Source organism: Drosophila subpulchrella, chromosome X (assembly GCF_014743375.2).
Source record: "Drosophila subpulchrella strain 33 F10 #4 breed RU33 chromosome X, RU_Dsub_v1.1 Primary Assembly, whole genome shotgun sequence".
Classification (NCBI taxonomy): domain Eukaryota; kingdom Metazoa; phylum Arthropoda; class Insecta; order Diptera; family Drosophilidae; genus Drosophila; species Drosophila subpulchrella.
In genome coordinates, this window is record NC_050613.1 from 29,006,100 (window position 1) to 29,021,795 (window position 15,696).

General features: G+C 42.5%; 1 protein-coding gene across 1 annotated transcript; it reads right to left on the minus strand.

Annotated features, from left to right (window-relative positions):
- Positions 1–2,591: 2,591 nt before the first annotated feature.
- LOC119557731 (frizzled-3) lies at positions 2,592–15,554 on the minus strand. The gene is made up of 2 exons (XM_037870615.1): positions 15,064–15,554; positions 2,592–4,476 (listed from the first exon to the last, which is right to left on the minus strand). The coding sequence occupies exons 1-2, from the start codon at positions 15,268–15,270 to the stop codon at positions 2,950–2,952; spliced, it is 1,734 nt and encodes a 577-aa protein (XP_037726543.1). The 5' UTR covers positions 15,271–15,554; the 3' UTR covers positions 2,592–2,949.
- Positions 15,555–15,696: the final 142 nt, after the last annotated feature.

The following is a 15,696-nucleotide window of genomic DNA, read 5'->3' on the forward strand; positions in this document are numbered from 1 at the left end:
AATGGGTTAAAATTTTGACCCTCGCTTAAAAAAAAACTTTGAATGTAGCATATTAGAGAATTAAACCACAATTTCATAGAGGTATCCCACTTAAAGATCGGGATCATACAGGTCAAGTTATGGAATTTAGAAGTTCAGTTTTGGGTTCCCATTCTGGACCCCATTGGAATTACGGAATAATCGAACATGAAAGTGGGCTAAGATTTTGACCCTCGCTTAGAAGATAACTTTTAATGTAGATTTTTAGAGAATTCAAACAGAAACTCAAAATGGTATCCCACATCAAAATCGGGATCCAATAACTCAAGTTATGAAATCTGGAAGTGCAGTTTTAGGTTCCAATTCTGGACCCCATCGGAATTACGGAACAATCGAACATGAAAATGGGTTAAAATTTTTACCCTCGTTTAGAAGGAAACTTTTAATGTAGATTATTAGAGAATTAAACCACAAATTCCTAGAGGCATCCCACTTTAAAATCGGGATCCCATAAGTCAAGTTATGGAATTTAGAAGTTCAGTTTTGGGTCCCCAAGCTGGACCCCAATGGAATTGCGGAATAATCGAACATGAAAATGGGTTAAAATTTTGATCCTCGCTTAAAGGAAAACTTTTTATGTGGAATATTAGAGAATTAAGCCACAAATTCATAGAGGCATCCCACTTCAAAATCGGGATCCTATAATTAAACTTAAGGAATTTAGAAGTTCAGTTTTGGGTTCCCATGCTGGACCCATTGGAATTACGGAATGATCGAACATGAAATGGGTTAAAATTTTGACCCTCGCTTAAAAGAAAACTTTTAATGTAGAATATCAGAGAATTAAACCACAATTTCATAGAGGTATCCCACTTAAAGATCGGGATCATACAGGTCAAGTTATGGAATTTAGAAGTTCAGTTTTGGGTTCCCATTCTGGACCCCATTGGAATTACGGAATAATCGAACATGAAAGTGGGCTAAGATTTTGACCCCCGCTTAAAATAAAAATTTTAATGTAGAATATCAGAGAATTAAACCACAAATTCATAGAGGTATCCCACTTAAAGATAGGGATTCTATAAGTCAAGTTATGGAATTTGGAAGTTCATTTTTGGGTTCCCATTCTGGACCCCATTGGAATTACGGAAAAAACGAACATGAAAATGGGTTAAAATTTTGAGACTCGCTTTAAAGGAAACTTTTAATGTAGGATATTAGAGAATTAAGCCACAAATTCATAGAGGCATACCACTTTAAAATCGGGATCCTATAATTCAAGTTATGGAACATAGTAGTATGGAAAAATCATATATGAACATGAGATAAAATTCTTACTCTCGCCTAGAAGACAAACTTAAATGTAGAATTCTAGAGTATTCAATCCCTTTTAAAATTGGGACCCATTATTAAGAAATTTATTTTACTTACACATTTTGACAAAGTGCAAGTTTGCGACACAATGTTTGTTTCACAAAACTTACAATTTAAGTAAAAAACAGAAAAGAACTACATATAGTCAAGTGCCTCGACTCCTCTTAAGATATTTTAACATTATTTTACACTACAAATATTATATATATTATTTTTTAATGTTAAAAAACACTTTTTGAAAACAAATTTTTTTTGGTGCCGGGTGGTTATAAAAATCGCCGTCGTGGATGATGGATGGATGGATGGTGGATAAAGCGTGAGACCTGGCTTGGCATCGTTCTGGTCCGTCTCGTTGTGGACTTGGTTCCCTGCTCTGGGCCAAGTCCACCCCGCTACTCGACCGAGAATCCGGGTCCGCGAGCTTGAGTCGGCAGGACGGCATTAATATAAATCGCTTTGATCTTGGCGCACAAGAGTTAATTGCATGTCCGCTGAAGAGTTGCTGTTGTGGCAATGTTGCTGCTGTGTTTCCCGGCAATTTGTTGGGTAGAAACGTGGCTGGCTCGCGGTGTGGCTGCTTCCATCAATTTAATTGTGCCTCGCTTAATACTCATGTTTCTGACCATACCAAATACCCAGTAAGCAATGACAGTGCCCTACAATAGAACTAAAGGTTTCTTTAATGTTTGGGCTTAGACATCACTCTTAAATGTATTACCCCTTATTCACTGCATATTGAAATTCCGATGTCGTACAGACTTTTCCGTATTGTGTGTGACACTCTTTTAGGTGGAAAAGAAAAAAGCGGAGCACGCAGAGATACAGGTGGGGGACTAGGAGCTATACAGGTGGTGCATCCACCAAAACGCTGGCAATCAACGCTGTGCTCCGTCATTAAGCATTTTCCTTCTAATTGCCATCGCTCCGACCACAGACGATAGCAACACTTTAGCTTTTTTACAGTTGCAGTTGAACGAATTCGCATAATTTATCCTCGGAATTCCACGACGCGAACCGTTGGCCCTTTTCTGCGGCAACTTTCGCATCATTAACCCATACAGATAGGGCTTACAAAGTGAGGAGCTTGGTGACTGAAGAATTCGCGGAAAGGCCTACTTATCTACTTACTCACGCAATCTGTATACATGTATAGACTACATACGGTAGAAAAAATATTAATTTCAATAGGGCGATTTCGCCCACTTTCTTTTTAAACACCATTTATCCATTTCAATTCATTTAAATGTTATATTCATTTTTTATTAGAGTATGAAATTAAATTGGTTGTCTTAAAACTATTTATGTACAATATTTCAAGGAGTAAAAAAACATTTAGTCTATTTACAGACTTAGGATTAGCTAAAGAACTACTAATAAAAACTGGGGATGATGGGTGGTTGGAGGCAGGCGAACTTTAAAACTATTAACACATTTCAGTTTTTCGTTTTCGAGGCTTACGAACTAGGCGTACAACACTACGTGTACTTAGATCAGAGCTTATAGCCTTATAGAATTCTGGGAATGAATGGGGCGGATGAGCGGCTGAATGGAGGGATGCATTTCTATGTACAATAGAGGAGGGTGATTCTGCTAGCCCTAGACTATAGATTGATTGGGACTGTAGACGGGCACATTGTGGAAACTGATGCCGGCGTAGAGGGGAGTGATTCCCCCACTGGGCAGCATGGACTTTCCGCTCGTATACAAATGCTTTTTAGGCAGAGCCCCGGCCGTCTTGCTTTGGTTCATTAACGAGGAGGTGGGCGTGCCGCTGGCCCCCAAGCGATGTCTGTAGCTCTCGCAGGTCTTGCGCGACCACACCCACAGTCCCGTCAGGGTTCCGCCCACCAGCTGGAAGAACACCCGCACCAAGGCCGGCCAGGCACTCAACGGGGTGGGCGAGAGACAGTCCTCGGGGGTGGAGCAGCTGGGCACCGAGTCCGCGTACCGCTCGCAGAGAGCCGCCACCACGCCGGCGGCCGTGGGTGCGAAGTACAGCAGGGAGAAGACCACGAAGCGCTTCCTGATCTGCCCAAAGCGGTGGTGGGCCAGGGTGGGCTGCAGCTGCTGCTGCAGGGAGAGCAGCGACCTGGAGGCCTTCAGGGTGAAGTAGAGCCCCAGAAGGAGTAGGACCAGAGCCGGCAGCTCCACGAATCCCGGGGCGTAGCACATCCCGGTCAGCTCGCTCGGACGCACCTTTTCCAGGAGCAGGGCGGCGATGGGCGGGGCCAGGGGCGGCACCCAGGCTAGGACGTGGAACAGGCCGGATCGCTTCTCCAGCGCCTCGCTGGACCACTTCTTGTGGGAGGAGAGGTAGAAGCACAGGGCGAAGATGAGCCACCAGCTGGAGGCACACAGACTCAGGTAGGAGGTGGTTATGTAGGAGGCCAGGCAGGGGGGCGTCAGCTGACAGGCCGAGCGCATCAGACGCCCCTGCACCTGGACGTCCTGCATCCGCGCCTGGTTGTGGAACACGATCCGCTCCAGGTAGCACACGCTGAACAGGTTGTAGCACAGGCACAGGAAGAGCACGGGTCTCTCGGGGTAGCCGAACCGGGTGGGCTCCGCCCAGAAGGTGACCAGGGCGAACAGGGTCAGGACGAAGCAGACGGCTGAGAGGCCCAGGACCAGCCCCTCCGACATCTTCTTCTGGGCGCTGGTGTGGAAGGCGTCCCGCTGGCACTGGGGCACGCACTCCTCCGGGTTAAAGGGACTGCCGCTGAAGTTCTGCGGGCACAGGACGCCGCCCAGGCCAGGGCCAGGTGGCGATCCGCTCTTCCAGAAGCGGTACGTCTGCGGGTGGTCCTCGACAGTGGGCGCCCCTGTGGTGGGCGGGCCCACTGGGCCCCCACCTGGAACGCCATCCTTCTGGGGAATCTGCATGCACAGCTCGTGCTTCTCCGGCTGCGGCAGTCCGTCGCAGTTGAGGAACGAGGGCCACAGTTCCATCAATTCCGGCGGGGCGATCTCCGAGCACTCGCCCCTAACGGTTTCGCACAGCGACTTGCAGGCGGTGACGGGGCGTGGCACATCCGGCGTGCAGAGCGGAAATAGCGACGAGCAGAGCAGGAATCGGGCACGTCGCGAGCATCCGGATTCGATGAGGGGCAGCAGCTTGGCAATCTGTCGAAAATATATAGAATAATAGCAACATTGCTTAGTTAACTGTGTTACTTCAATGCAGGCACCGAAGTGGTTTCCAAAACTGTCTTTGCATTTCCTTCACTTTTCACCACAACTTTTGTGTTCACTGCCAGGATAATTAAACAAGAACTAAGACATTCTTGTAAACATCTAAAAAAAAAATTCTTCTTTGTTTCATTTTATGAACAAATTTTGCTGTTCGGTGCGAAAAACAAAAACCATAAAACCAAAGTCATAGCTGAATAACTATAATTTCATCTTATACAAATCCAATAAACTCTTCCTCCTTTGTTGTTTTGCCGACACGCCAGCAGCAACAAATACTTAGCTAATTGAACAAATGTTTGCTATTTGCAACAATTGAACGGCACAATTGTAGTTTGTTTGCACCGGCTAATGCCTGATATTAAATAAGCTGAATTTGCAAAATGATGTCTTGTACTGCTAATGATTTTCCGCTGGGATTTGCCGATTTGCTGCAGCGCTTTAGAAAACTAGTTGATAGTAGAGATTATTTTTTAGAAATTTTAAGTTAACCTTGTGTTGTGCTTTTTTAGCACACTAACTTTGTGCTGTAATACTGTTTATTTTCCATTAAGAATCTCACAAGTTGTGTGTTTGGTGTGAAGACTTGCGTCAGACTTCGCACATGGAGAGCCGATGCCAGTTCCTCAGCTGCGAGCTCACTCCATTTGCAGTTGTCGATGGCAATTAATTGTCAATTACCAGTCATGCAGTCATGCAATCTAATAACTTTAAACAAATCCACATTTTCTCATCTTGACTCGACTTCAGCTGATTCGATATTATTCCAGCCCAGGAAGCACACGGAAAGAAATCAAAGCATTTAGTATTTGAAGTTTTTAACGTATAAAATATATCTTGTTATATTTTATTTGACTTTATTTCTGATAGCTTAGAAACAAATACCCGCAATATAAATATTTTGATTAAATAAACCCAATCTAAGCTCCTCGAGATCCCCTTTTCCCTGAGTGCACTTCTGCCCATTGCCTTTCGTACGAGAAATGCCAACATTGATGACGATGACGAACCAGACGCATCAACATTTATGAGTTTGTGGAATTTTAGACCAGTCAGCGCACGACATGAAAAAACCAGGACCCAACCTAAAAAAAACTTAAGAAATCCGGGGAGCAAAAAGCTGCATCAAATTATCGAGAAACGTTTTCTCAGGAAAGAGAATCTCCTTTTGCTTTTGACGGCCGATGAACAGATCACCAGGGGACTTTTGGCATGGATGGCCTGGATGGCCGGCCCGGTCTCTTTGTTTGCTGGCAAACAATATTGTTATTGTATAATTAAGCCACATTAGGCCAAAACGAAGGAGAGGCGGAGCGGAGGAGCGGAGAAGAAGGCCGGCAGCCAAGAACCGGCGGGCAACTCGAATGGAGCATTAGACACGCGATTTCCAATTTTTGTGGCTTTTGCAGCTCTCTGGAAAATAGCTGTCCGCAATAATAATTTAATGATGCAGTCGGCAAGTGAACCGCATCATCGTCTTGGCCGAAAGCCAGGCGGAGCAACAAAACAACTCAAAAAAGAAACGGAAAGCCAATCAGCCTAATAGACCTGGCTTGGAACTCAAGAGGGAGTGAGAGGGGGAGACTCGGAGCGAAAGAGACGGGCGACCAGGTAAAAGAGGGAGAGGCGAAGCAGGTGAGGACAACCGTGGTTCGAAAGTCCAAGAAATTCACAGCTTAAGGTCAGTTTAAGAACAGAAAAGTGTTGCATTTTGTAAAAAGATTATTATTTGAGGCAATAATAATATATACACATAAAACACTCGTACAAATTTAGAGAATCAAAGCAGAGCTTAAATCTGTACTCCTAGAGCGCCCAAATGTATATCATATCTTCAAAAAAGCGTTACAAAAGCAGCATCACATTTTGTATAAGATTTAACCGCACTCGGGGGTTTAAGCCCCCTTTTAAACCAAACAGATGGACGATTCCGCTGACTGCTCAGGCTATGGATAATATTATACATTCGGGCTTCGGTTGGATTTTAAAAAATCATGAAATAAGTTTTTGTGTCGTCGGAAACGAGAACCACAAAAAAAACGTTCTGCTTAATTTACTTAAAAATGCCCAAAACCCAAATTTCGTTTCGGTTTTTGGGTTTTTCTTTCTCCTCTCCTTCTGGTGTTTTTGCCTTTCGACTCGCGGCTATTTCCTTGATTTTTGGTTTTCGTTTTTATTTGAATTTTTCGCAGCATGTTTCACACTTTTTGAATGAATTCTGCCTGACCGAAAAACAATGTTGTACCTCTTTTCCCCCTCCAAGCCGGTATATATCCACAATTCAATTACAGGAAGGCAACCACAACGGCCAAGTTGACACCTCGAAGCCTAAACTCAATCTTAATGATTTCTCGATTTTGATTAATGGTTGCGAGCAACAAATAAAATCAATGGAAGTCACAGAAACGAAACAAAAGAAGAATGCTGAGCGGTACTTTGACATTGAATACGAGTTTTTTAGAAAGGAATTACAGGCATAAAAACGCACAGAACAGGCACAGGGAGAAATTACCAGAAATTATGCAGATTTATGGTGAGCATGAAGCAATATTAATATTATTATAAAACAGGATCGGAATCGCAAGCCGTTCTAGTTTAATTTCAATCCAGATAGCCAGTCCTAAGCCCTTCGATTGTGGGACATTAAATCCGTTCGGGTACAATCTACGTAATGGATTCATTTGTAATTCAACGCTTGCAGTGCCAATTACCGGACCCTAAAGGAAACCGACCGCTCTTTTGAAAGGAGTAGGATTGCGAATGGTTTAAATACAAATGGTTTTGCTAAGGGAGTAATTTTGCTTTTAATAAAAGCACTTATTCAAACATTTTTGAGTAAAGGCTAAGGCAGCTGTAGAATCTATACTAATAAAACCCAACTCATTTAACAATATTTTAGTTCAGTGCGAACGTCGAGCTTTAAAAACCGAGGTGAGCACATAGTTCAGATCTAGGCTTATTTCAAAGGTGGAAAAAGTGTATACGAATCCCTGTGACCCACTGAAAAATGTTGTCTCTGTGGCTCCGTGTATCTGACTCTTCAGCTTTAGGGTACTTTATTTGATTTGCGCTTTATTTCGTTTGGTTGCCATTTCGAGTTGTTCGAGCTTGAGCGGTCTCTGATGCGATTTGACAGCTGTCCGGGGTAACTGCGAACCAGACTTTTTGGCGGCACAACTTCAAAGCGAATTGATTTAATTTGCTACGAAAGCGTTTGCAATTAGCGAGCGGCGACCGCAGCTGCCGCTGTATATATTTATGGCAGAGTATTTGACTGACGCAGAAAAAACCGAACTCCGAATTATAAACATTATATTAGGTATAGCAAAATAAAATGTCCCAATAAATAAAATTAATACCATTAAGGAAAACCCACACACAACATTTTGTTTTTTAAAACATATATGTAAATAATTTTCGTATAAAACTGGAAATTTGTGTGAATGAACTGATAGTGAAAAATTTGTTTTGGTGTAGATTATCTATCTTTGATTTTTCGGCAGGCAGATCGGTGGCTTTTTTCTGCGGTGTTCATTTGCATAATTAAGATGTCGTCCCGTAGCGACAACGATGCGATGATAAATCGCCGAAGCACCCAAATCAAAAGCTGCTCCTCAATGATATCATGCCGCAACGGTGGATGCAAAACCGTTTGCATTCCTAATAAGCCCTAGCTTAGATAAGTCGGCATCCAAAAGATACGGATCGGTTCAAATGACTGTATTTGTGCGCCACTAATTCGGCTAAATCAGCTGACTAGTCGAGTTAGCCGACTTTTCAAGTCCCGCCGACCGCTGCCAGAGCTGTCAAGTGATGCCGACGACATGCGACTGTCGTCTTACAATTAATTGACATTTTGACTGGCGAGGATTGTCATTCAAAGACAAACCTTGTGGAGCGGAATGCCCCAAAGGAGCAGCTCCGCGCCAACTGGCTGAAGATTCTGAACCGTCCTCTAAACACCAGAGGGCATGCGAATAGCACCTGGCTACCACTCAGAAAGATCTTTGTTTAAATGTAAGTAAGACTCATTTGAATGCATTATTAATTTAGCAGTAATTTTGCAGATCCACAGATCTTGTTGCCCCGTATACACGGTGTTATATTAACCTTAGGGCCCAAGAATGCGATGACTAACGCCATGAAATGAATTTCTAGTTCATTGTTGTGTTTGCTAGGTACGTGGATGGTTCTGTTGGGTGTTTCGATCCGCAGCCAAGTTAGATAATCTGGCCCAACGATCTGCGGGCCAGGCACTCGCAGGCACTCCAGTTAGCCCAGATCTCTGTGGCTCTGCGGCTACGTTGGCAATACAATTGGGACATGTTTGTCCGGTTCCCGGCCACAGATACTCGGCTGCTCCTGGAGGAGATCGGGCGGAGGACCTGACAGGCCGTGCCTCATGGGCTTTGCGGAGGGGAAGGTTATGTATGTTATGTATGTGCCGCCGTCTGCGGCTCTGACATTTTCAAAAAGAGCTGCCGTTTGCCGTTTGTACGCGCAACTTACAATGCAAATGGTGCCAGCTGTTTTTACCTCATTTTCGTTTCATTTTTTATTTAAATGCGGAGAAAGAGATCAACCGAGCTGGGTGTCGGTGAGAGCAATTCACGCGTGCGCAGGCGCGCGGTTCAATTAACTTAATTGCCATGTAATTACGGGGAACAACAAAAGCAACAAGTAAGTAATAACAACGGCAGAAACAACAACATCAACTTCAACATCTTGCCGTCATCTTCAACATCCTGCCGCCGATGCATGCGAGCAAAACAAAAGACTTAAGACACAAACCTGCTGCCGCCGAGCCTCTTCTCTCTCTTTCCCTCTCTGCGTCTCACTCTCGAACCTTTGTTGTTCTTTCGAATACCCTTATTTGAAGTTACTGATCTTAGTAACAAATAATGTATTCCTATTGTAACTCTTTTTGAAGAACAACAATAAGCGTAATTTCCAAAACAATATAAAAGAAAGTTTGGAGTATGGATGCAAATAAAGATGCAATCTTTTCAAAGCACAAAATCATTACACCTTTTTCCTAATGAATAATATTAATAATATTATATTAATAATAATATTATTATAATTAATAACATAAAGTTAAATGACTAAAGAGTATTTAGTAAATACACTGTAAGAGAAAGCATATCTAAAGATTCGAGTTGAAATTTCTACGAATTCTTTTCCATAAATTCTCTTCTTCGTCTCTGGGAGCCTTTTGCTCCTCCTTCCCTTCCCCTTCCCACTCATCTTTACCTTCTTTCTCCGCTTCCTTTTCCCACCCTCTTTCCCCCCGCAATTCGCTGACTGGCTGGGAAGGCATTTGAAAATCGTTGCCGCATTTTTTGCGTGTGTGCCAGCGGCAGGGGAAAAAAGCAAGAAGCCACTGCCGCCGAGGAATGATCTAATTGTTTTCAGTTTTTACATTTTTGTGTTTTTGTATGATTCTCTGGGGCCTCTTGTGCTTTTTCTGCGCTGTCCCATTTTATTTTCGTCAACGTTGCAACTGCCTCACCATCATTATGGAGACGGATTGTGGCCAGGCCGAAAAATTCCAGCGAAAAAGTCCAGACACAGGCATAAATTTTGAAATATCTAAAAAGCACTGAAAACTTTTTGGACACAAAACCGCTTTAAAATCCATTTTAAACTCGCTAGCATGGCAAACAAGGATTTAAAAGAATTATTTTAAATGACTGTATGAGATGGGTAACTATTGATTAGAACTAAAAACAATACAGATACATAGGTAAAGAACAAACTGTCACTTAATTTTCAGTGTGCACGAAAACCATTCGCCGGACTTCAAAGTCAGTTGTCGCCGAAAGGAACAACAAAACAAAAGCAGCCGGTTTTCTGTGTTTTTTGACATTATCAGCGTTAAGTCGACTCGAAAGCTACCCTGATGGGTTCCCCATGCCCTGTGTCTTTGCCATAATTACAATGCAAACAGAGCGCTCTGCCCTCTCGCTTCCACCCTAGTGCTATCTCGCTCTTGGGAACGTAAACCAGGTAGCAGGAACAGCAACAACAGCCCGGTGTTTGGTCTTTGCGATAAGAAAGGTAACCCATCTTATCAGAAACGTCCGGCGGATTAACTTTGCGGGTGCCTCATTTTCTTCGGCTTGCCAGTCAAATGCAAACACATTAGTTGCCTTTTATCTATCGGAAGAACGGAGAAGAAAATGGGAATTCGTAGTGCTTGATATTGTGACAGCTCCGGGATATTATAACGACATCTAAGCTGGGGCATTATGCCTATACGGCATTATGGTGCGTAGTGACGAATCGCACTGCACTCAGAGAAATGCAAAAATGTAGTTATGATATTTAAATGGTAGAAATTACTCTTTAAAGTGGGAATCAGACCCATGACATCGCGTTGCCTTACCCTTTTTCGCGTTATTTATTTAATCAAGAGCGACTAGATATTGATAGTGTGGTATCGGCCTGATATATGTACTTTGCCCTGCCTAAGGTTAAGTATTGCGGCCTATATATACATATACATGGCTGATACGGGCCTTTAGAGAGCGATAAGCCGCAGGCAACTGTCGTAAAATAAAGTTTCACGGCATTCCATTGGGTAGCAGAGCATTCCCGGTATCAAAAGCCTCCCTTTGGGGCCCCAGCCCCCTTTCCCTTTCACCTGGAACTGGTTGCTGAGCATTCATAATGGGTTCTGATTTTCAAAATCAAACAATTTTATTGTCGCCGTCGTCGATGTTGCTGTTGTTGTTTATGGCTGCCATCTATTTGGTAGCGGCGTTGTGTGAAGTTTTATTTTTTTTTTTAGAGAACTGCTTGGCTTTCGGACTTTCGTTCGACGGCTAACACTCTTCCTCAAATGTTTACAATTACTTTACATAAAACGCCGCCTCAGATTACCACCACCAAATTTGGGGAGTATTAAAAACTTGGGTGTTAAAACCCCTTTTAAGTAAAATCCTATGCAAATCTATGGTCAAAAAGACCAGCATTTATGTTGTATCCAATATGAAATTATTACTTTTTCATACCCCTTATTCGATCTCACCCAAAATATATTGAAACTTTACAAAGAATGATATTCTCTCTTTCTGGACATCTATTCTGTAGATACAACAACGCTTCTCTGTTTGTGGGGTTAACTAAATAACAGTCCATGTGCAGGCAGCCCCCTTGATGGTTATCTATGGAACACAAACCCAGCGGGACGCACTTTTAATTAATTTACTTGTAATTGTCGCTTGACGAGCACTTTGTCGGCACTCCCAGAACAGGGAAGCATGGAGACAAACGAACAAACAAACCGGCAAACTGACAAACTGACAACCCCAGGAGAAATGCACTTTTGGTGTTCACTTTCTATCTTGGAAATGTCACGAAAAATTGAAACTACAGCCAACCTTCTCGATGGTTTTTCCACCTTATTTGATCTTTTTGAGGCATTTAAATAAATGTTATAGCTATTAACATTAAACATGTGCCAAATTTGTTGATTTCGACGATCTGTTTAATATACAATGTAATGTATTTATTCTGTTCTAGCAATATTTTAACTCCTTGCAATACAAAATTGTATCTTGTTAAATATCTGGGGTTAGAAGAGACTTCTGGGACCCCCGATTATGAATAATAACCTTGTGGGCTTTCCCATTTAGGATAAGTACACCCTATTTCAAATGCTTCCAATATTTCCATCGGCCTGCATCCCGTTTGATGCGATCTCCAGCACTTTGTTATCGGTTCCGAGAATTACGTAAATACACCCACATTAAACAGTATTATTGCTCTTGATGCTTTACACCCGATGTGGGTGATGTGGCTGCCGTTGGAATCTTTTCGATTTGTGTTTCTGTGTAGTTTCGAGATGCTTTGATCTTTTTACGTTCTTCCGATCCAACTTTTTCGGTCTTTTTGGACTTTGTTTTCAGAGGCAGGAAGGCTGGTTAATTGCCACTTGAGGCTTGGTCGGCTGTGTTTTCCTCTACACAGTAAAAATGTTGTTGGCAAGATCTGACACCTAATGAAAATTTGAAATCAGGAAAATATAATTTAAAAAACTACCATCGTCTAAACTACAATTTTAAAAGTACTTTATACTATACTATTTCTGTGAATTTTCTTTAAAATTCGGTAGATTCAACAACCGAAATGTTTTCTGTGTATTTAACAGAGAAAACAGATACAACCATGGCAGTCCAGTCCCAGATCAGACAATGCATTTTATTTTCCTATTTCTTTCCAGCGCCACGATAACAAAGTAGGCGGCAACGCGCTCCGCGGCCGTCCAAAAAATACGAACCAAATAAAACCCAGCCCAAAGGCACAGAGAGAATATCCCAACTGTAGCCTTATAAAAGGTCTGTGGTCAGTAGCTTCTGTCGCCTGTTTCCAGCATCTGTCAGTGCTGCCGAAATTCTAGATCAAAAACAAATTAATCGAAAATATCTTCGGCAACACGTAACATATTTTATCTGCTTGTTGTATGTATTGTTTTTTCAAGCAGTCCTTTAAACTTAAAATCTAAACTGATTTTACTAACGTGGAAATGGTATTGTGAGACTCCTGAAAAATAGCCAAATAGCAAGATTGGTCGGGGAAATACCAAGCCCGTCATCTCCACTGTCTGCACTTAGCATCGACATCGAAAACAACAACACCGCGTCATCGCCATCGACATTTGCCTTTTTTATCCGAAAGCGGGCATGGGCATGAAATGCAAGATACGCTCAAAGGAAACCGAAGTCCAAACGAAAGGTGTTAATGGACCCGACAGTGCGCACAGATACAAAGGAAAAAGAAACACAGATACAGCTTCCATCTGAGCTACACACAGAAAATTGTACACCGATCCTTAGGTAACTTATTTAATATTTAAATTATTTAAGTTCTATTGAATGAATTTATTCCTAGTGGTAATGACCTAGAAAAAAACTCTCCGATTGTGTATACTTTAAATATTAGGGTTATTAATGTGAGATTACCTCAACGGAATTAAAAATGCATCTATACTTTTTTCTCAGTGCTTGCCTTTAAATATTTCTCCCAGCGGCGCTCTTTCTTCTCGCCCATTTGTTCCTTTCTCTCTTTTTACCGGCCCCATAGCATAGGTCTCCCTGACTAAATATCATCTTTTGTGGGTATTTTTCGAGTTTTCCACTAAATGGCCTGCCCATTCTGCCGACTTTTCCCTCGGCGGCCCATTTCACGCACTCTGAGGCAACTCAGCGATTTTCATGGTCAATTTCTACGGTAAATTATGGAGCGAGATGACCTAAAATGTTTAAGCCGCAGCTTATTTGGGCATGCAACCACCAGCTATAGTTTAAGAATTAAGAAAAGGCTTTCTTCAACGTTTGGTTATTAGTTACCAAAAGAGTATACAAGGAATTAAATAAAATATGTGACTAACAATTTTAAAATTTTCTATCGAAGCGGACAAATAATTCTCCATTAATTGAAAAGCAATTAAATATCACTCCTTCGCTTCTTTTTAGTGATAACAGTGCTCATGTGTTTGACAGTCAGTCGTGTTTGCACCTTTATCAAGATATATATAGCTCTCAAATCGGAGAACCTTCTCCCCAAAGAGTGTCTAATGGAAATGAAACCCCCGAAAGATACAGAAAAATATATAATTAGAAGAGCAAAAAGCATTTAAAAATTAAAAACTACCTAAAGGTTTGGATTTTCAGCCCATTTAAATTTTATAAGTTTTATAATGAATTTAAACTCTGCTTTAATATTTTCTAATGAAAATAAGTCTCCTGTGACTGGTCAGTAGATAAAATACAATTAGTCTCGTCAAATACGAATATTCATCTAAACAGACCCTTAAAAATCGCGAAATGCCTCCTAACTTTGATGTTTCTAAATATTTTCAGTTATTGTTTACTGCTGCTCTCCGTGGCTTTGTGTTTATCTAAGATCTCTGAAGCGTCAGTAAAACATGAAAAGCCAAAAGCAAACAGTGGGAACAGAGTGTGGGCGGTGGATGGAACTGGTGGGGGCTGTGGGGCAGAAGAGCCCCACTTTGATGGCTGCCGCCCTCCGAAAATCTCCCTCCACAAGTCCGTCCATCAAACGGCCCCACGTACCCGTCATCCACAATTTCGAACTTTTCACTAGAGTTTGTGATTTTTAAACAATTTGTTGTTCGCAGCTTTGTTTTCATTTGCAATACTTTTAATGGGTATTTTTAGGGAAAGCTTACGAATTAAAATTCGTTAAATCATTCCTTTTTGGGGAAAAATATGTTTCGTACCTCCAATATTTCCATTATTAAACTTCAAGGTGTTTTAAATGTCCAATACGCTTTTTAGCGTTTTCTAAACTTAATTACCTGCCTGGCTTTTCGTCTTTGTGCCTACTCTACGTTTTAGACGCTGTTTTGGTTTTTTGTTTTTCGCACGTAAGCGACGAGAATTATTTTTATGGGCCACACAAAAGCCGGGCTTATCGACAACGTGGGATCGCGGAGACCCGGGACATGCCTGCTCTTTGGCTCAGAGCTTGTGTATAGCTGCTCGGCCCGCTTACCTGAAGCTCAGCCTCCAGCTGATTGGTGTGACCCGCCAGGTTGGGCAACGCGGTCATGTTGTAGCCAAGACCTTGGCAGGCGGAAACGGCGATGGGCTGGCACTGTAATCCATTCGGGCCGGCTGCCACCGGGCCATTGTGGCCGGGACTGCTGGCCGAGGTCATGGCCACGGCCAGGATCAGGAGCAGGATCGGGCTGGCGTGCATGGCGACTCACTTTGGCGCTAACTTGGTTTCAGGGTGTCATGTTTGGCACTCCAGGGTGGGTTCTTGCTTTTAATTCCACTCGCGAGCACTTAAAAAAATGTGTTGTATTGTTTTTTGATTATTTTGGTTCTGGTAGGTTACGTATTTCGCAGGGTTCTCAAGAATCCGCTTAGAGAACTGTGAATCGTGACCGCTAGTCTCTGGTCTGTCGAACAAACTGGCGGTGCTCGGTCGCCAGTCGTTGGGTTTTGTCCGCTCCAAGAGCCTCGAACTTGTTCGAGTGCCGACTTGGAACATGCTCGACGGCTATATAGGTAGATATACATCCGTAGGAGGTCCAAAGCCTAATGAAGACAAATAAATGTACCGTTTTTATACCCATTCCCTCGGGAAGGAAATAAAACTTGGAAGGCAATAGAGGGACAT

Excerpts from the sequence above, each read along its gene's own strand:
- LOC119557731 (XM_037870615.1), bottom strand. The coding sequence starts at position 15,270 with ATGCACGCCAGCCCGATCCTGCTCCTGATCCTGGCCGTGGCCATGACC. Across the intron at positions 4,477-15,063 it reads AGCTGGAGGCTGAGCTTCAG|ATTGCCAAGCTGCTGCCCCT; the intron begins GTAAGCGGGCCG and ends TATTTTCGACAG.